We start from the raw sequence: 20,915 nt of genomic DNA, 5'->3' as shown, positions 1-20,915 counted from the left end.
TTAATCAGATTAAATAATCATCTTAAGTTTACAGACACTAAATTAATCCTTTCTGATGAAAGAACTCAGAGCAGGAATTAAATCATAATTATATATCTATATTATATATGTATTATATATCTATATTATACATGTATTATATATCTATATTATATATGTATTATATATCTATAATCTATATTTTGTATTTAACCCGATGGTGTCCAAGGTTTGTCCTGAATGTTTTACTTCCTGTCTGGTCGTATTAACTTCCTGTTCCATGTTCCTCTAAAGCCTCTGATGAGCCTCAGTGGATCCAGGTGAACTGAACCAGTCAGGATGTCGGACCTCCAGAACCGACTTTAGAAACCACTGAGATGAGATTAAAAACCTTCTGTTTCTGTAGATCTTAGTTTTAGCTTCACCTGATTCCAATTCTGTAAATAAAATCTCTGATATCCAGTTAATAATCAGATAATCCATGAAATAATCCCCAGATTAATCCCACACTCTGTTGATGTTCAGCAGAAAGTGAAGAATTTTTCTCATGTTGATATTTTATCATCATTTACTACAGACGATCAAACATTCACTGGAGGAATTGTGTTTTTGCATTTTAGGCAATAAAATGTTCATTTTCTTATTTAAAATAGAATTTATTCATTTATTTGTGTCTTTATTGTCAGTTGCGTCTCTGTTCGTTAATGAAATGAGTTTCTCAGGATTAAAACGAGCTGCTTGGTGAATGATGAACGGATGAATCCAGAGGATGATTCAGATGATCAGAACCGATGCGACCCATTCCCATAAACCACACAAAGAGGCTGATTAACATGCAGAACCCCAAACACAGCCAGCTTTTAATTACAGATAACACAACGTGTGTGTGTTTGAAGTGTTTCTGATTGAATGGGTGCTCAACTCTCTCTCCAGCTCCGCCTGCTGCTCGCTCGCCCATTCAGGCCAACATTTACACATCTGAGGAGCCGCATCAAAGAGGCCGTGTGTGTGTGTGTGTGTGTGTGTGTGTGTGTGTGTGTGTGTGTGTGTGTGTGTGTGTGTGGGCGTGTGTAGGGGTGTGTGTGTGTGTGTGTGTGTGTGTGTGTGTGTGTGTGTGTGTGGGCGTGTGTAGGGGTGTGTGTGTGTGTGTGTGTGTGTGTGTGTGTGTGTGTGTGTGTGTGTGTGTGTGTGTGGGCGTGTGTAGGGGTGTGTGTGTGTGTGTGTGTGTGTGTGTGTGTGTGTGTGAAGCAGCTGTCTACAGAGGCTCTAACCCACCCTGTCCTCAGGTCGTCTGCAGATGTTTTGGTTTCTGAAACGTCTTCAGGTGTTTTAATCGATAATAAAAACACCTGAACCAATCAGCTGACAGGATTCAGAAAAAGGTTGATATTTGAGAAACGTTTCCAGGTTTTCTCTCTGTGTGGCTTTAGATCCGTGGTTCAGGTTTTTCTTTAACTTGTTTTATTTTCCATGTTGAACAGACAGAATTTTATTTAATGATCTGAAACCTTGTAGGATTTTAGCTTTCTGAATAAAATGACATCGAGCTGCAGACAGGAAGTTCCTCCATTGGTTCTGGATTCTGGGAGTTTTATGGTGAACAGAATCTATTTCCATATAATTACCAGAAGAATCTCCGGCTGGCATCATGATTTTATCATCTTCAGCAGGGAAACAGACCTGGATTATCCTGGAGCCCTCTGGTGACTCTCAGAGGGGCTAACAGATGATTTCCTGCAGAGATGCTGCAGAAAAACAGGATATTTTAAAAACAACGTAACAGCGCCCCCTGCTGGAAAACTGTGGTTTTAATCCATAATGTTTCCAGACACACGATGTCTTCAGAGTCAGAGAAGAAATGATGAACATAAACGACCTCAAAGCTAACTAAATATTCACTTCCTGTTATTCGTCTCCATGGAAACAACATCTGGAGTCTCATTCATAAAGGATAAAGGAGGATTCATAATAAAAAATTACGATCAAAAAGTAAAAATGACAGGAAAAACAAAAACAAGTTCCTGATGAGGGTCAGTTTATTTAAATGCCTCAACTGATCATCACTTATCATTTAAATGTATTTTATATAGAAAAATAAATGAAATATATATAAAGATATATGAGCAATATATGACAGAATATATTTAAAATATGGAAACATGTAATCCTGATAGTAACTAGTTACATTTACTCAGTTACTGAGTAAATGTTTAGTAACTTTTTATTTTAAACTTTTATAGGTGTTCTACTCTGTACTTTTTACCTTTTGTTGAGTTTATTATGAAATATTTCTTCTCTTGAGTAAAATTTCAGGATTTTCTTCCCACTGAAAGAAAAACTAAATGTTTTAACCAAAAATCCACCAGACTCTCAGACACACCTGCAGTTTCTGTTCAAGTTTGTTATTGAAAGAAACTGATTTGTTTCTTTTGCCTGGTTTTGTTTTTGTCAGTTATATGAATTATTGCAATGTTTGTCTTAAAAATACCAAAGTTTCCACTTAACTTTATATTTTGATGTAATTTTTAAATCTTAAATGATTTCCAGACTCAGAATCCTGATCTGATGTCAGAATCACCTCAACTGGTTTGTTCCAGTGAGGAGAAGCAGCAGCTCAGAGCTGTTTGCCTGACCTTTGACCCTCTGACCAGGGCACACGTCCAGCCGGGCCATGCGCTCGTCTCCTCCTCCAATCAGGCTTCAGCTCCAGCTCCTCCTCTCTGCAGCAGACGGATCGGTGTCCGCCTGACGGAGGACAGCAGCCTTCATCCTCCTCCTCATCCTCCAGCTGCTCTTCTTCTTCTGCTGTCCTGAAACGGTTCGGCCTCAGGTTCAGGTGATCGTCTCTGCAGCTCCAACACAGGAAGGAAGGTGAGAAAAGACAAACTGGCTCCTTGTTTCCCAGTGAAACTAGAGGAAGGATCATCAGAAACGTTCTCAGTTGTTTCTGCGCCTTCCTGTTGTTTGTTTATTTTCTGCATCATCTTTAAATTTGTCGGTTTGTTTTTTTCGCTGCTCCATCTTCACGACTCCTGCAGATTTATTTAATGTTGCTCAGAGTTTCAGTGATGCTCAGCTGGAGGGTTCAGTAAACGGGCTCTTTAATTAGTGTCAATACATAAATGTTCATGTAAACTTTAAAATGAAATAATTATGTTGTTTATTGATGCAACACAAGCAATAAGACAGAGCAGGACTCTTTATGCTCAGATTAAACTTTTGCTCAAACCTTCCAGAAATCTAAGAAACTAATGTTTCTGATCTCTGAAATCTATTTTACTGGAAATCAGACGGTGATGAGTGAAAAGTCGGATTCTGACTGAGAGTTTCTGAAATCCTGTCCTGATTCCTGCAGCTGAAAACGTTTCCTCAGGTCATCATCTCTCCTCTGATGTTTCCTCTCTGGCTTTTCTCTTCCTGTTGAAGTGATTTCTGTTTCAACAAATTATTTCACATTATTGAAAATACAAAGTCCCAGGAAATCACTTCAGATTTATTTTTCTGTCTCTTCATTTTTCCTACAGAAGTTTGAGTTTGTTGATTGTTGATTTCTAACCTGTCATGTTGGTTTTATTTGAATATGATGATTGTTTCTTAATTCTAAATCATTTTAATATACAGTTTACACTTTAGAAATGAGGGATTTTATTATTGTGTCTTCAGAAATGATTTTCAGATGATTGTCTGGTTTTCTGAAGGTCGTTTAACTTTATACGAGTTTCCATTTGGAAAAAAGATTTTAAATAATTCAAACAGTTCTGTAGTCAACACTTGATGACATTCTAATGAACGGTCGGTAAACTAGCTTACCATGCTATATTAGCATGCATTAACTAGCCATAATTTAGCTAACATGATCTGCCTCCAACAGCATTACTCAACTGACTCAACAAGCAAACTAAGCAGCTGGTGGGGCCCCCAGATCCTGAGGGCCCCATAAATGCTGAAAATCAATCACTGGTAATTTGTTGTTATTTATGAACAAAAAAACCTCAAATATCAGAATTAAACTCATGACATCAGACTGTATCTATGGCAACGCAACAATCACACTGGGAAGATTATTGTTGCTGTGTTTGCCTCAAACAGTTGCTGGTTGATTCAGTTGCAGGTTGATTTGGTTGCTGGTTGATTTGGTTGCAGATTGCCGCGTTGCTGCCAGACTCTGGTTCTCATCTCTCGTGTCTCCAGGTTTCAGATGCTGATGAAGCTGCTCCTTCGTTCCAGCTGCTGAATGCTGAGCTCAACATCAGCTCAGGTCAGTTGGACAGAAGTATCAACGACTCTGTGAGTGTGATGAAGAGCAGAACCAGAACCAGAACCAGAACCAGAGAGGTCTGCAGGTTGATCCAGCAGCAGCAGGATTTAAAGTCTCTTCTCTCAGTGGGCGGAGTCTCTGTCCTCAGGACTTCCTGTTTCCTCAGTCAATCTCTTCCTGATGAATCTTCAGATCAGTTTTTCTTTGATTTGTTGTGTTTTTTGTTGTTTTTTCACGTGAACTTTATGTTCTGTTTCAGCAGCTTTTCTGACCCTCAGAGCAGAGGAGACTGCTGGACGGCGCCCCCTACAGAGAGGGCAGGGTTTCCATCCTTTAATTGATCATCCTTCCACCGTTTCCTGATAAATATTAAATCCAGGATGAAGTGCAACATTATCATCAAGTTTTTTCCACTGAGTTCTGTTCAGTGTGAATTTAAATCTGTGTTGTTGCTGTTTTTATTTTATGCTTAACGAAATAATTCAAACACAAAATCAATAGAAAGATTTTAATGAACAGACATGGAACTGTTTACATTAACTTATTATGTTTTACTTATATCATTAAAATCATTAATTATGTTTCATATGAAGATGAACCCAAAGAACAAATCTAACATTTTTGCTGACATATTTCTGTCTCTGCCCTAAATCATCACTGAGTCCAACATCCTGACTAAAGTTTGTTTTCATTTATTCTTGCAAACTTTGGGTCACAAACATCTTTAACGGTTTTCAGCCACTCGACTCCTCAGTCTGTCAGTCTTCTGTTAAAAATAAAAAACCTTGGAGATAATAATTAAATATCCTCAAACATCGCAGTTTAACTGAAATGTTTCCTCCAAATAATCGATTTCTGTTTTTATGAAGACATTTTTACTGAAAACAGTTTTTATTCTGTTTAACTTTGTTGTCCTTCTGGATGATAACAAACTTATAGACAAACAAAGATTCACAGATCTGAGCGGCTGCAGACCATCGAGTCGGTGAACCTCTGGATCCAAACTGAACCAGGAATTTAAAACGTTTCTGTTTTCCTCAGATAAACTGAATTATTTTAAAGTTTCAGTTTAAACTGAATTATTTTAAAGTTTCTGTTTTCCTCAGGTAAACCGAATCATCTCTGGGTTTCTCAGCAGTTCTGTTCAGACCTGGATTCGTTGTCGGTTCTGATCCAGAAACCTGCTGGACTCTCAGCTGTTCTCAGGCTGCGGTTCTCAGAACATCTCCTCCGGGTCCACTGGGCGCTGCCAAAATAAACTGGCAGCCCTGGTTTCCAGAATAATCCTGTTAAAAACATTAGTATAAATGTAAAGAGGTTAACTTACCAGAGTAAATAAATACAACAGTGTAAAATTTAAACATTTACAAGTCGTCCTGTAACTTTGTACAAATTTTAAGTGTGATTTTAAAAGTTTTTTTTTAATAAAACAGTTTTATCACATTTCTGCTGAGTTGTTTCCATTATTTTATACTTTGTTCCAGATTTATAAATAATGGAAAATAACAATATTGGATCTTCTTCCTGTTGCTCAACTCAACCTAGAAATATTACTCAGCCTGTCACAACTGGCAATAAATCAATAATTTGCATGATAAATTAAAACTAACTCAATAATTTCCATTTGCCTGATTTATCGTTGTGAAAAACTAATTTGTTTACAGAGACTTCATGATTCATTTTATTTGTTGTTTTGTTTGTTTATTTTGGATATTTAAATTTTTTCCAGGTCCAGTTTTAAATGTTCACTAGAATTTAAAGTTTATTGATCTCTGAGATTTTGTTCTTGTTTTATTATTATTGCTTTATTACCATTATGTTACTTGAAAATGGTCTCAAAACAACAACATTATTGTTCATCTCATTAACTTCTGGGACAATTTTTCATCCAGTCATTACCATGACAGGCGTAAACAGAACCCACCTGTTGGTCCAGTCCAGCAGCTGGTAGTTTCTGGTCCAGAACCAGAACGTCTCCCAGCACCAGCCTGCAGCGGCGCCGTCAGTCCTCCTGCAGCAGGGCGGTCCTTTTCTCCAGCAGCCAATAAGCTGCGATCCTGCTGGCGTAGATCACATAAGACCAGGACAGAACCACCAGACCCAGCAGGACCTGCAGGACAGAGACGGGTCAGGAGAGTCCAGAGACTTGAAGCATGTTTAATCCAGACTGTAACAAGATTTTACCCCAGATCAGTTATGATGTCAGCAGTTTTCACTCATCTTACAAGTTTAGGTTCTGATCCAGGATTTATTTAATCACATGTAATTATTTACTACAAACAATCTATTGTTTTTATTCATGTTGTTCGTGTTTACGATTAAAATAGTGGACATTTGCTCTAAAACAGGAAGGTTCTTCTACAGAGTATAAGTATCGCAGACTGTAAATTAGAGCAGATTAAAGATACTCAAGTTAGAGAAAAACGGTGGAATCGCCCTTTAGCCATTTCCAAATCGTAAGATAACTTCCGCTTCGTCCTCAACTCAAACGATGCTACAACTCATAACTGTACATAGAAACAGTAAACAATAATTAATTAGCACATCCATATTCTGAGATGTTTTAGGAATTTCCTCTCCTTTTCCACATGGATTTCCTGATATTTTCTTCTCTCTCAGTGATCATTTGAAATGTGAAATAGTTCACTGTGTCCCAGATATAAACAGGAAACCCTTCAACTCTAAAGCAAACATCATCTGAAAGCAGGTTAAGCTGTTTCACCGCAGAATAAATCCTGTCCACGGTCCTCCGGCTGAGAGGCGCCATGTTCCGCTGGGTCTGTTTACTCAGACGCTCCCGCTTCTTCTTCGGCTGAGTTCAAACACCGTTTCAGCCGCCAGGACGCCATCTTGTGTCAAAGAGGGTAAACTGTAAGTTAAAGATTTGTTAAAGCTTTCGCTTCTTAAATATTTTCCCTATGACATTATTATTATTTTGCATTAAAACATTGACCGTTAAACTGGCTTTTAAATGCGCCGCTGCTCTGCGAAAACTGCCTTTTGGGGACAGTTACAGAAGAGCACATCCGTTACTATGGTAACCAAAGAAAGGGGTCGGAAGAAGATGTCTCACTTCGAGCCAGTTTTACTTGAAGAATAAAATAAAATTGACTGACTATTTAGGATAAATAATTCAAATACTACAAAATAAGATGCAAAGTATTTTGGTGGAGACTGGGTGTAAGAAAACTGAAATATTTTTTAAACTTATTCTGAAACATATAAAAATCAATGGCGCCATTAGGCCAAGAAAGAGTTTCGTTGACATCACGTTGTCTCCAAAACTTTATTAGGAAAGAACAAATAAACATAAAATCCCATGTAGAGTTATTTAACAATAAAAAAAGTAGTAACACAAACAGCCAATGGTTGAATTACAGAATATTACACAAGTTTAATAAATTTCTTGTATTAGTGAGCTCTCCTCACACTTTGACGATCTTCGACTCGAGGGAAGGAGCAGACGTCTGTTGGTTTCCCATCATGCCCCGCTCCTTGGGTTGTAGCTTGAGTTAGGACAACAGCCGACCCAGAGCCTGATGTTTTGGTTCCGAACTTTGCACAGGTTCTGAACGGATCTGGATCTGGACCTTTGAGCTGGGGACGCCGGTTCCTCTCTGCTGACGGTGGATGCCGCTGCCGGCGCGGAGAAGAAGGAAGAAAGGCCCGGATGAGGAGGAGCGAGCTGCGGGTTTTTCAGCTGAGGTCTGTGGAGCTAACAGAGTTAGCATGGTAACAGAGTGTCAGGAAGGCAGGGAATAAAATAACGTTTTTAAATACGTAATGACTCCGATTCGAGTTATATGTACCAGTAGAGATGGACTTTAATTAGTCTAAAAATAGTGACGTATTGTTTAAGGCTTTATCTTTAAGTATTTACAGGTTATTTTGATTGTAGCTCATTAGCTTTAGGCTAACAGGAGTTGGTTCGTTCAGTTTGTGTTTAATATTCATAACAATCTTGAATCTGAGAGATTCTGACCCTAAAGGGGAATGTAGATTTTACAAATGTGAGTTAGGATGTGTGATTGTGTTCCTCCGAGGAGAGAAGACGCGGTGGTTCTGTTCTGGTTCTGGTTCTGATCAGGTCAGTGCACAGAGAGAACATTACACACAGTAAACAAATATACAACCAAAACATACACACGAAACCTTACATAGGCGCAAACCTTTATAAAATGTAAAGTATAAGTTAAAATCTAGGAATGCACCGTTGTGAAAGTTTGGGCCGATATTGATATCCAATAATAATATTTACTAATATTTTACACACTAATATTTCACTACCTTTACCACACAGCTACCTTCTTTATGTCACTTAACCTCCCCACAGTCCTGCGCTGCATCACGCTCACATAACCAACCTGTAAGTGATTATTGTAAATTATTATCATATTGATACTGATATGTTAAGAAATGACTAACACCGGCCGATACTGATGTTGATCCACTATAGATCTGTTGCGGCGTGACGTTATGCCGCTATAGATGGCAAAATGAATCATCATTTGCAAATCTTCCGGATGTAAACAATAACTTTAAACGTGTCTCTGTCATGAATCCCTATTAAAAACAGATAAATACTTTAAAATGCTAGTGAGGGAGTTTTCCCAGTGTGGATGAAATGTTCTGCGTTTCTGATGCTGAGCCTCTGTGTCTCCGTCTTCAGGTGATGGCACCGACTCGGATGAAGCTGCGCCGGCGGGACACGGCGCCGGCAGCCGCTCCAGCAGGAGGCGCTCTGGAGGGAGACGCAGACAGAACCAGAGAGAGCCGGCGGAGCAGCAGGAGGAAGAACGCCAGCAAGGCCTCGGCCCCCGCCGCCCCCGCCTCGTCTCCTCCCTCCACCTCGTCCGGCGCCGCGAGGCCCGCCGTGGCAGCCGAGGCGTCCCCCGACTCCAAGTGTCCCATCTGCCTGGACCGCTTCAATAACCTGGCGTACCTGGACCACTGCCTGCACCGCTTCTGCTTCCCCTGTATCCAGGAGTGGTCGCACAACAAGGCGGAGTGTCCGCTCTGCAAGCAGCCCTTCGCCTCCATCTTGCACTCAGTGCGCGCCGAGGACGACTTCAAGGAGTACACGCTGCAGCCGCCGCCACGCGCCGCCAACCAGCTCACCGCTAGCACCTTCCTCACCACCGTGGCTGCCATGACGGCGGACGGCGCGCAGCACCACCTTCGGCTGATGCTGAGGCGGCACCTGGTGGCGGCCGACAGGGACGCCGTGCGGCGGCGGCGCAGGCGTGAGCGGGCGGCGAGCGGTCGCAGGTCGACCGACCGCGTCGGGGAGTGGGAGTTTTTCATGCACTCTCCGCCGCTGCCCGTCTCGCCGTACCACCTGGACATGTCGGAGCTCATCATGGACAACATGCGGGTGGAGGAGGTCGCCGAGGAGATGATGAGGAGAGACGAGGAGCGGCGGCAGGCGCTGAGCGAGGAGCTGGCCGGCCTGCGGGGCGCGGCGGCCCCCAGCGCCCGCGCATCACGCCGCCTCATGTGCCGCCTGGCGGTCCGGCAGCGGCTGCAGCGGGAGGGCAGCACCGTCCAGATGAGGGAGAGGGAGGTCACTGCGTTCCGCAAGGCACTCTACCAGAGCGGGATCTGGGTGCGGGGCGTCAGCGGTAACCAGGGGCGACCTCGTAGCGTCGCTCCAGAGACGTTCCGTCGGGGGACCGGCCACCTGAACCGGCTGACCAGCTGGCTGCGGCGGGAGCTGGCGGTGCTGCTCGGCCCGCACGCCCCGCTCAGCGACGTGGTGCTGCGCACCGTCACCGCCCGCGTCCTGCGCAGCGGCCTGGAGGACGCCGCCGCCATAGAAGAAGACCTGCGGCCGTTCCTATTGGCCCGCACAGAGCACTTTGTGCACGAGCTGGTGAGCTTCGCCCGCTCCTCGCTTAGCATGGAGAACTACGACCAGCTGGCGGTGTACGAGCCGCCCGCCGCCGCCATGGAGCTGGAGCCGCTCAGCAGCCCCTCCGACGGCAGCTCCGTCATCGCCATCTCTGAGGATGAGGAAGAGGAGGGAGGAGGAAGAGCAGAGGCAGCGACAGGAAGTCACGATGATGTAATACAAACAGGAAGCAGTCTCAGCCTGTCCGGCTGGGACGATGAGACGCCAGGACCGTCGTACACCTCGGCAGAGCCGCCACATTCACTCACCACGCCGCCGCCGCCGCTCAGCCCGGCACCTCAGCAGCCGGCCAATCAGGAGGGAGCAGAGCCGCGCGGCGAGGAGGAGGAGTGTCTGATCGTCGGATACAAGAAGCCGATCGCTGAGAGAACTCCAGAGCTGGTGCAGCTGTCCTCCGACAGCGAGGAAGACGAGGGAGAGAAGAAGAAGAAGGAGGAGCAGGAAGTGGAAGTTGGCTCAGCAACGGTCGATAAGACTCCGCCCCCTCCCGCTACCTACCTACCCATAATCCCTCCCTCCACGTCAGGAGCCTTCAGGGCGGAGCAGCAGAAGGAGGCGAACTCCCAGCGGCGGTCCGGTTCCTGGTCAGAGAGTTCTGGACGGAGCAGGAAGTCGGTCTGCTCCCTCAGCCCAGCGACGCCGGAGCGCCGCCGGAGGGACAGGAAGCAGCAAGGCGAACGCCGGAGAAAGAAGAAGAAGCAGCGTGGGCGGGACCAGAGCAGAGAGCCTCATGGGAAGAGCGGCACCTTCTGCAACCCCAACCGCTCCATCTTCCCCCCCATGATGTCCCGCTGCTCGCCGTCGCCATTCGACTCCAGCGCTGACTCCGCCTCCTCGCCGCCGCCGAGCCCGCCGGACTCCGGCTGGGAGCTCCGCTTCAGCCAGGTGTCCCCCCTCACCTCCTCCGCCTCCTCGCCCTCCCGCTCCTTCTCCCCGTTCTGCTCCTCCCCGGGAACGCCGCCCTCCCCCTCTTGCTCCCCCAAGCGCCCGCATCACGTGGAGAAACCCGGCGGGAAGAGGAAGTACAAGAGCCGCCACCTGAACAGCAGCAAGGACCTGACATGGAGGCCGAGCCGCGGCCGGCAGCGCGACAGGGAGCGCAGGAAGAGGCTCCGCAGGGAGGCGGAGAGGCGGGACAACGGCCTGAAGACAGGAAGCAGGTCAGAAACACTTCCTGTTGGAGGAGGAGGAGGAGTTTATGGTGTTGTTGGATCCGTCCATCCCTTTCTTCCTTCCTTCCTTTCCGGTGTTTTTCCGTCTTTTCTGTCCATTTTCAGCTGGTTTTCGGTCCCAGCAGTAAAATCGTTTCTGAATCTTTGTTCTGACCAGCAGGAGGTCCAGAGACGACCGCAGTCCCAGCGTGGAGATCATCTACGAGGGAACCATCGACTCCGGCGCCGCGCAGCCGTCCGCTCACAAGCGCCGCCGGAGACGCCACCGCAGGGCGCAGGTCACCAGGTGAGGTCACATGACAGGAAGCAGGTGAAGTTCTGACCCGTGTTAAAAGAGCTTCTGATCAGAGGAACCGTGTTGGTTTCAACAGAACTCAGTCCAACCATTTCTCCTGACCTCTCACACTTTTCATGTCATAATAAACGTTTTCTAAAAATAAACAATTTTCAAATATAAATGCTCAAAGGAAGTTTCTAAAACTAAACTTTAAATGCTTTACATGCTGCCAGAAAATGAAATTATTATTTCACAGGTGGTTTCCTCGACATTAAGGTCAACAGATGGAACTGACGCACAGCTAGATGGAACAGGATGTTAGAAAAGCATCATATAAACTCCAGTCTCTAAAAAAGTCTTATAAAATCTTAAATAAATGAACATTTGAGCACTGAATTGCCTTAAAGTATATTTTTTTGATTTTCTTGGCCTGATATGGCAGCCTGTTGGAGGAGACGGGCAGCCAATCAGAAAGTGAATCGTTAGCAGGAATACACAGAATCTAACAAACGAACAACACACTCAGAACAGAAATGAAGCCACAACTCCACAAACAATTTATAATATCTTTTCATTTAAGATAAAGAAAAACCTTCCTAGCCTGTAAGTTGTTCCTACAGACGGTTAACGAGCCGATCGTTGGCAGCCATCTTGTTTTGCTCTTTGCATCACAGCCTCAAACATCCTGGGACGTTTCAGTCTCCAGAGTCATGAATTTCTGATTAATGGAGGCTTTTGAGGAAAGTTCTTGTTTTGTTGCTGAGAATAAAAACAGAATAGAAAACATTGGACCCAAACGGGTCGACCCGCTTTGTCTCAGTGAACCTCAGAGAACAGAGTCAGCTGACGGCGAGAGAATCACCAAGAAAACGGTTATAGGGGGGCGGAGCCCTGTGAGGTCAGTTCCTTAATGTGTGTGTGTGTGTGTGTGGGGGGTGTGTGTGTGTGTGCTGATATAGAAAACCAGCTTTCAGATAAAAGCAGGAACCTTCTGTTCCAACTGATTAACCAGACGACCTTTGACCTAATCAATACATTTTAACACATCAATAAAAATCAGTCTGATTAAAAAATTATAAAAACTTACAAAAGGAAAAGTCTAAACTTGTTAACAAAATGATAAAAGTGATTTATTCTCCTTGTTTTAGGAAGGTACTGTGACTGTGTGTCACAGCAATTACAGTCCCACAGAAACAAACATCCTCATGACAAACGTTCCTTTAGTCAAAGTGTCACTAAACTGAACACAGGATTTTCAGATTTATTTAATTTATTGATGTTTTCATTGAACAAAGTAAATAGTTTGTGAGGTTTGAACATTATTTTTAATTTTTTGTGACAAAAATAAATCTGAATTATTATCATGACAAGAAATTTATCACGATAAAAGACGAGCGATACGATAAGTTCTCTGTCTCAGAGGAGTTTAAACTTTGGACCGATAATGAATAAAGTTTTTACCCCCCGTCTGACGGTGTTTTCTGCCTCAGCTCTCCGGTCATCATCACCCTGGACAGCGACAGTAGCCATGACGACGGCCAGAAGAAGACCAACAGCGGCAGCAGCAGCCCCCTCAGCAGCCAGCAGACCATCGACTTCTCCGACCTCCCGTTGGCTCCCTCCGCCGGAGTGGGCGGGGCCGTGGAGGTGGGGGAGCTTCCCGCCGACATCCTGGACCGGGGGTCCGACGGGTCGGAGTCGGAGGCGCCGGTTCGGTCCGGAGCTGCGCGCCGAGGCGACGGCAGCTACGTGGACGTCGAGAACATGGAGGACACCGTGTCTCTGCTGGACACATCTGACGACCAGCAACCGGAGGCCGACGCCAAGAAACTGGGCCACAGAGAAGACCCGTCTGACCGGTACCTGCTGGAGGCCATCCTGGACGACCTGAACCGGATCGCTCCACCAAGACAGAACCTGTCCCAGGACGGCGGCTTCCTGTCGAAGAACAGAGAGCGGACGCCGCAGGAAGTCATCCGGCTGGAGGAGAGGACAGGTTCCGGTCCAACATCTGTCACCAGCTGTCAGCAGAACTCGGACTCCGTCCCGCCTCCACTGGAGAGGATGGAGGGTCGGGAAGTCCCGCCTCTCCTCCGGCGGGCCAGTCCAGTCGGGTCGTACAGCAGGAACACGCCGCCGCCTCTCAAACACAAGGATGCTGGGAGTCCGCCGCGCGGCGCCGCCGGCCCGCCAGACGTTGGGCCACATTGTTCCTCCCACCCGAATACGACTGGCAGGAACTCACCGGGTCTCGTCCCACTCGCCATTCCTCCCATAGCAACCATCCAGAACCAGCTCGGCGTGTCACCGTCTGCCAGCGGTGCCGCGCTCGCCTCCTCCTCCCCCAGGCTCCCGGTCCGGTCCGGTTCTGATCGGCTCCCCAGCCTGAGGTTTGGTTCTTTTCCCTCCATGGAGTCGTTCCCCAGCAGCGAAAGCTTGAAGCTGAATTTACCTTTGACCCCTGTGACCTCCTCACATTCCTCGGATCTCCACCCGGCTCACCCCAGGAACCCGGTCAGCCCGACCCGTCGGGTCGGTGCCGGTGGTCTCGGTCCATCTGGCTGGGACTTCTTCTCAGGTCTGAACTCTCTCAGTGCTGCTGCTTTCCGACCGGACCGGCCGCCAGCAGGGGGCGTCCGTCCTGACCTCACCGCCGCTGCAGGAGGTCAGGAGGTCGGCGTCTCTGACTCCGCCTCCAACCACAAGGCCTTAGCTCCACCTCCATCACAACACGCCCTCTGCTTCATCCAATCAGAGCACAGTTCTCAGTCCAAGTCCCATTCTGAACCGATTCACCTCTCAGAGTCCAACTCGGCATCAAAGAACCGGAACAATCCGAGCTCCAGCGTCCCGCCGGGCTCACTGGGCCAGAACCAACAGCAGAGTTCGCAGGCTACGCCACCCAGCACACACCCACATGACTCCGCCCACCACCCACATGACTCCACCCGACTCTCAGACTCCTTTGACTCCGCCCACAGACGATCTTCCAGCCGACTCTCTGACTCCGCCCACCTCCTCTCTGGCTCCGCCCCTAAATCCTCCCACAGGACCTTTGAACCTCCGTCAGACAATCAGCCGTTGGGTCGGCCGTCTGATCGGCTCTCTGGAGAAATTCCTCCCTGATTCTGGGGAAAATTTACAGAAATAAATACAGAAAGTTTGTTTTTATTTTTTATTGTTTCTGTTTTTTGTCTGTTGTTGGACTGAAAGTGACCAGGTTGTTTTTAAATGTCAGGACTGCTTTTTACTTTAAATTCCGGGACTACGACCCAGTTATCGTGTTCTGATCCAAATATATTTATGCTTTTTAATTTTTTTATCCTAAAGAAATGTGTGGAAGCTGTTCAGGAAACATCTGGAGAAACGACCAGATGTTTGGTTTGATTCAGGTTGAGAGCTGCTGGTCGCTGAATGGATGAGTTCAGAGACTCTGAGCCACAGGAACTGGTTCTGGTTCTGGTTCTGGTGGACATCCTGGCCGTTCTTCACTGGTTCTGTAAGGAGACCTGAATAAAAAGGTTGATCTGAAAATCATCCTGTTTCAGTTCATTGCTGCAGCATCATACTGCCACCACCATGCCTCACAGTTTGTCCTGATGTGTTTTCTGCAAAGATCTCAGCTTTTTATAATGCAAAATGCCATGAACTTTGACCTTTAACCTGCAAGCTGAGGCCAGATGGGACTCTGCGGTTGTTTGGAGGCTAAATGACCTTTGAACTCTTCCCAGATAGTGCTGAGCGATGGAACTTAAAAATAAAATCTATAATTTTTGTATAAATGCTCACCAATAAATTAATGTTTTAATGAAACAAACTTTTTCTCTTACCATGCAGACAGTCTCCAGCCTTTTTGAGTATTTTTTTGTTTGTTTTAGAAAATCTTCCAGCAAAAAATGTTGAAATTTCTATAAAAAACTTAACCAAGTTTGATAAATACATTTACTCCAGTCTTGTAGATTTTTAGTTAGAAGTTTCTGGATGATTATAGTTACTAACTATGAAATTAAAATTAAAACATGGCTAATAAAAGAAAAATGATTTGTGTCTTTCCATTAAAGAAGAATTAAATTGTATTTTCTCATTTTAAAAATGACAGTAATCACTGGAGGACCAAATTTGTAGCATTCTGTGTCCACAGAGTTGTTCCAGTGGCCACAAATGGCCCCCAAGCCACACTTTGGACACCTCTGATTCAGATCCTATTGTTGTGACTTTATTCTTGAAATTCAAAATAAAAAAATCTTAACCTGATCATAATATTCTGTCATAAAATTAAGATGAATTTAAAGTTAAAATAGCAGTAAAAACAAGCAAAATGGCGGCTCTGAATGATGGGATCATTGGTAGAAAAAAAATTAAAAAAGAAATCTTCAAGAACAAACATAACATCGATTAATCGTCCTATCGTTGATAGATCCAGTAAATCAGCTGCAGTTGGTGCTTCTCGCCAGCAGGTGGCGCATGACGCCCCGCCGCCTCCTCCCGGCCCTCTGCGGCCCTCAGGAGCAGGAAGCTGAGCGGATAATGAGCCTCGGGGGAGCCGCGGATCGGAGGCCCCGCTGCACTAATTAAGCCTATCAGGCTGCGATTAACTGGCTGTTAAACACACACAGTCTGCGGCGGATCAGCGCCGAGGCCCGAACCGCAGCCAGTTACCAGCCTGAGGAACGAGGCTCAGCGGGAAAAGCTTTTCTTCCTGTTCACCAAAAATAACCAGGAGCAAATTTTCCTATTTGTGGTTTTAATGGTTTGTTGATGCATCTGTGACTCTTAATGGAGAACTGGCAGCTCCACCAGAACTTACTGGGTTTATCCAAACAGTGAAACAGAACCTAAAACATGTTAAAAAAGAAAATCAGGCAGTGGACTGAAAGACCTTCATATTTTCTTCACTTTGAATTCGTGCATCACTGAATCGATAAAGCATTTCAATACAGTTTTAACAACGTTTTAGCACCGATGGGATTATTACTGATGAGTTTTCTTCATATTTTATTATTATTTTGCCTCCTAGCAAGAAAATCCTGGATTTAAATCCTAGATTATAGTTTACTCTCTCATTCCCCTCTGGTCCAAAAATATTAACTTAATTTCAGACTCTAATGGCCTAAAGTATTATAAATTAGAGTTTTGACCAGAATTTAACATTATGTATCAAAATAAATTTGTACATCCCTTTATTTTTGGCTTTATTATCCCTTTATTCTTCCTGCGGAACCGGGTTTTACTCTGCTGAGAAAAAACTACAAATCCCACAATGCATGAAAGAAATAAGCTGGTTTGAGATGAATTAATCAGCAGACATGCAGATGTTCCTCCTCTGCTTCTGAAAACAGATTTAAAACCGAATGAAGTTAAAAACATCTTTGTTTCAGCTGCCAGCATCGTTTACATTTGAAAACTTTAATTAGTCGCCTACAACACCTGTTAGCGTTAGCTGTTATAAAGCTTTAAGGTGTAAAAAACAGATTCCTTGACTGAAAGCAGCAGCTCAAGTTGAAAAAGTTAATTTTATTTGCTTATGTTGTTAAATAAATGTTATTGTTGTAATTCCTGTTGATCTTAAATTCTGAATTGTAAAAATGATTAACTTCATGTCCTGATCTGAGGACGAACAGTCGGCCTTGCAAATGCCTTCCATCCGCCACATTTTGGGTTAGCATCGATTGCTAATGTGATTTTATTCCATGACAATCACAAAACTTAAATCTACTTTAATTAGCTTTGACAGAACGAGGGGAACATGCAGGAAGGATCAGGATTTTTCTTTTCCTCTGAGCTATTTTGTTTGTTTCCATTAGGTTTGTATGATGCATCGCAAATATATCATCATCACAATATCAGCATGCGCAATATTCATATCCCAAAGAACTGACTGGAGATCAATCATTTTTGGCTAATATATCTTACAAATTCTTAAGTTTTATTTTAATGTGATATTTAGCCATCTAACGGCACACAAACAGCATTCCCAAAAAGAAAGGATGTTAAAAAGACAGGAAAAAGAAAACAGGAATATATCCAATGTTATTTACCAACGTTATCGGAAGATTTTCAGATATAGTTGTGAGTTTCTGTTGTAAAAGCGACCCGATCAGCGACCCGGTTCTGGTTCCCTTCAGTTGTCCAGCCTTAGGACAACAGAGACGGTTTGGTGAGGATGGAGCTGCTGGCGTCGGTCAGATCAATCTGTCTGACCAGAGGCAGAGAAACGTCACAGCAACAAGGACTAGACATCCTGCTGCTGCAGGTTGGATGTTAGATGTTGGATGTTAGATGTTGGATGTTGGATGTTAGATGTTGGATGTTAGATGTTGGATGTTAGATGTTGGATGTTGGATGTTTGGGTTTGAACCCGTCTGCCCAGTGAGAGTCCAAACAGAAAACCAAACCGCTGCCATCCGTACCGTTCAGATAAAAATCTGAAACCTGATGTGTTTGTATTTAGCTTCTTTACTCCGATGCTCCTAAATAAAACCCAGTGGAAGCAACTGTCTTCAGTCACCTGGTTAGTAAAGTTAAAAAGTCCATTTGTGTTTAATTTATCCTCCATGTTCCCAGAAGGCCTCAGAGTTTCTCTGATCTACAGAGCAGGAAAATGATCTGATCCGATTTCTTCACCTCGTTCTGATCGAACCGGTTCTGATTGTTTTTCACCATCAATTTGTTCCACTTCCATGTGTGGAACCAAATTAAACCTGATAGTTTTAAAATCAGCCTGAACAGGCAATTCATCCGACTGTTAGCTCGTTGACGTGAGACATGAGTTATGATTCTGCCCAGAAGAAATCAGACGGTAAATCTGGACGTGAACAACTGAATAATGAAAGGATGAAACCACATCCTGTCCCCATCGCTCCGTTTTATCTTTTACAGTAAATATGACTTTTACTCAGCAACACTTTTTACCAGAATGGTTTTTTATATCAACTTATTAAATTTTAGTTGCTAAAATGGACAAAAACATTTACAGGCCAAGAAAATAGAAACAGTCGTCCTCCAAAATATATTCATCAGAGATTTTTCTTTTAACAACACAAATGTGGAAAACCTTTGTTTTATAATAATTTACTTTCCTGCAAGTTTCTAACTACGTTGTTATTTAGATTACATCAGTTTGAACTGATTAGATTAGATTAGATTAGATCAGATCAGATCAGATTAGATTAGATTAGATTAGATTAGATCAGATTAGTTGTCTTTGCACAGTAAGCAGTACAACAAGATTAATTGTACACTTCTGGTCAAGAATAATGAGACCAGACAGAAGTATGAAAAAAAACAAAAACCCAGATTTTAAATTATATTCTTGTCTTTAAACTTTCCTGAATAATAATAAGTTGCACAGTAAGTTTGTTTATGAGCCAACAAAACAAACTAAATGTTTATAATTTCTGGTTTTTTGTTGTTTTTCTTTTTTTTGGCTTGTGTAGCGACAAGTTTAGACACCTCTGACACCACCGTTCATGTGTTAGAATGGCCTACTCAAAGTAAAGACCTAAATCCAATTGAGAACTGATTGGTTTCCTTCCACTCTGATTGAGGTTGATCTATTATTTATTAAAATTGCTCCTTGGGGATGAAAGAAGTTATTTAAATTGAATTAATTTGGATATTCTGGGAAGAAAAACATCCATAAATGTTGATCTGTTGGTTTTTAAAGCTGCTGGAGACGCTGAGGTTGAAAAAGACATGAGAAAGATTACATTTAAATTTTAGAAATCATCTAATTTTCATTTCTATCCACAGTTATACAAGTTCAGGTTGGATCCTGACGGTACTTTGTGTTTCTGGAAGCAGAAACTGTTGGATCTAGAGGAGATCTGCCGTCGCTGACGTCAGGCCTGCGGGAAGCCCCGCCCCTCGGCTCATCAGGCCACGCCCACATTCTAGAACACTGCTGGTGGGCCCCATTGTTAGCGCAGTTGCCTGGCAACACGGCGCACCGTCGTCAGGGACAACCAGCCTCTGTCTTTCTTTCTTTCTCTGTCAGATAGCAACACCATTACAGAGATGACAAGCCCACGCTCACACACACACACAAACACACACACACACACACACACACACTCTGAGCTTCCATCTTGAGGCAGGAAAATTTCACACAAACACAGGAAAACATATTGTTCATTTTCATGCCTGCTGCCTCCTCCTGCTCACACACATCATTACTCACTGCAACGCATGATGCAATCATCAGACATCCCTCCACTCTGCCTGTGTGTGTGTGTGTGTGTGTGTGTGTGTGTGTGTGTCACACACTCGCCCCTCATCTTTGAAATGCTTTATTATAATTCAGCACATGAAGAGGTCACACAGACAGATTACAGGAGGAGGAGGAGGAGGAGGAGGAGGAGGAGGCTCCTTCCTCCTCCTCCAGAGGATGTTTGGGTTCAGATGATCCCACAAAGAGCCGATTTCCTCATGACTCCCACAAAGATAAACAAATATCTGTAAACATTTCCTCCACATCTTCAGGTGCAGCATGAGAACGAATGTGGGAGAGAAAAACGCAGTTCGGACTCCAACACAAAGAGCTGCTGTTCACGATGCTTTCAGCTCCACTGGAAACATCTGCAGGTCAGTTTAGACACCTGAGGCCTTCGCTGGATCTCTTCAGAAAAATGTTCTGCTTCCTTCCTGTTGCTTCTGCAGTCAGAACTAATTTATGGAAATGTTTTCACACCCAAACCGACCCGGTTCCAGAGAAAAACTCCCTGTTTTAATCAGTCAACCAGTGTAGGACCTGATCCCATCTGAGATGGGTTACATTTTATCTTTCTGGCTGCCATCTTGGATCTTAATGTTGGGTTGGGGAAACACATCAGAGGGATGAGCAGTAAAGATGTTTTCACCAGTAAAGTCGGTTCGATTTGAGGACAAAGTTGCAACATTTGATAGATTTTCAGCAGCGCTGAGTCAAACCAGCCAAACCTTTGAGCAAGCTGTTCCTCTCCTCGCCTGTGGGGGCGCTGCACCAAGAACCACTGACAAAAAACACACAAAAACGTCTGAAGAAGAAACAAAGAATAACTTCCTTCTTCATGAAATGTAAACTAAAACAAAGTAGCAGCAGATGTTAGCGGTTGTAGGATTTTGCTTTTGTCTTTAGCGCTTGGCTAACAGGAGAAATGTTTTGGTTCTATTTACCCAGAATGCCCTGCACTGAGGTCTGCTTCCTGCCTTTGGAGTCGTCTCCAGTCCGCTTGGCGTTCACATCTACATTTGAGCCTCTCCAGAGTTCACTTCAACCGAACCCAGACGGAGGTTTGGAGGCGGATCAGAGTTTGATTATCATTCAGACCAAATGAAACA

At 44.3% G+C, this 20,915-nt stretch overlaps 2 protein-coding genes and 1 long non-coding RNA gene across 5 annotated transcripts in view; 1 reads left to right on the top strand and 2 right to left on the bottom strand.

Moving 5' to 3' along the window:
- The window catches only part of LOC116732602 (Fc receptor-like protein 5), a 291,331-nt gene that overhangs the window by 144,385 nt on the left and 126,031 nt on the right, over window positions 1-20,915 (bottom strand). The window lies entirely within an intron of this gene.
- Window positions 4,732-7,095, bottom strand: LOC116732665 (uncharacterized). The gene is made up of 3 exons (XR_004341833.1): window positions 6,960-7,095; window positions 6,162-6,347; window positions 4,732-5,523 (listed from the first exon to the last, which is right to left on the bottom strand). It is a non-coding gene; the product is annotated as an uncharacterized LOC116732665 (long non-coding RNA).
- On the top strand, window positions 7,707-15,134 carry LOC116732559 (E3 ubiquitin-protein ligase Topors-like). 3 transcript variants are annotated; one of them, XM_032582824.1, is made up of 4 exons: window positions 7,707-7,942; window positions 8,907-11,308; window positions 11,481-11,606; window positions 13,088-15,134. In XM_032582824.1, exons 1-4 carry the CDS (start codon window positions 7,868-7,870, stop codon window positions 14,721-14,723), a joined length of 4,239 nt encoding a protein of 1,412 aa, XP_032438715.1. In that variant the 5' UTR covers window positions 7,707-7,867; the 3' UTR covers window positions 14,724-15,134. The 3 variants fall into 3 exon arrangements, with proteins under 3 accessions (XP_032438715.1, XP_032438714.1, XP_032438717.1); XM_032582823.1 differs by having other exon boundaries at window positions 11,478-11,606; XM_032582826.1 differs by lacking the exon at window positions 7,707-7,942 and adding an exon at window positions 7,954-8,324 and having other exon boundaries at window positions 11,478-11,606.

Source organism: Xiphophorus hellerii, chromosome 14 (genome assembly GCF_003331165.1).
Source record: "Xiphophorus hellerii strain 12219 chromosome 14, Xiphophorus_hellerii-4.1, whole genome shotgun sequence".
In the NCBI taxonomy this organism is placed as follows: domain Eukaryota; kingdom Metazoa; phylum Chordata; class Actinopteri; order Cyprinodontiformes; family Poeciliidae; genus Xiphophorus; species Xiphophorus hellerii.
Note: the sequence above shows the minus strand (reverse complement) of the source record. Positions and strands in the feature narration are given on the sequence as shown.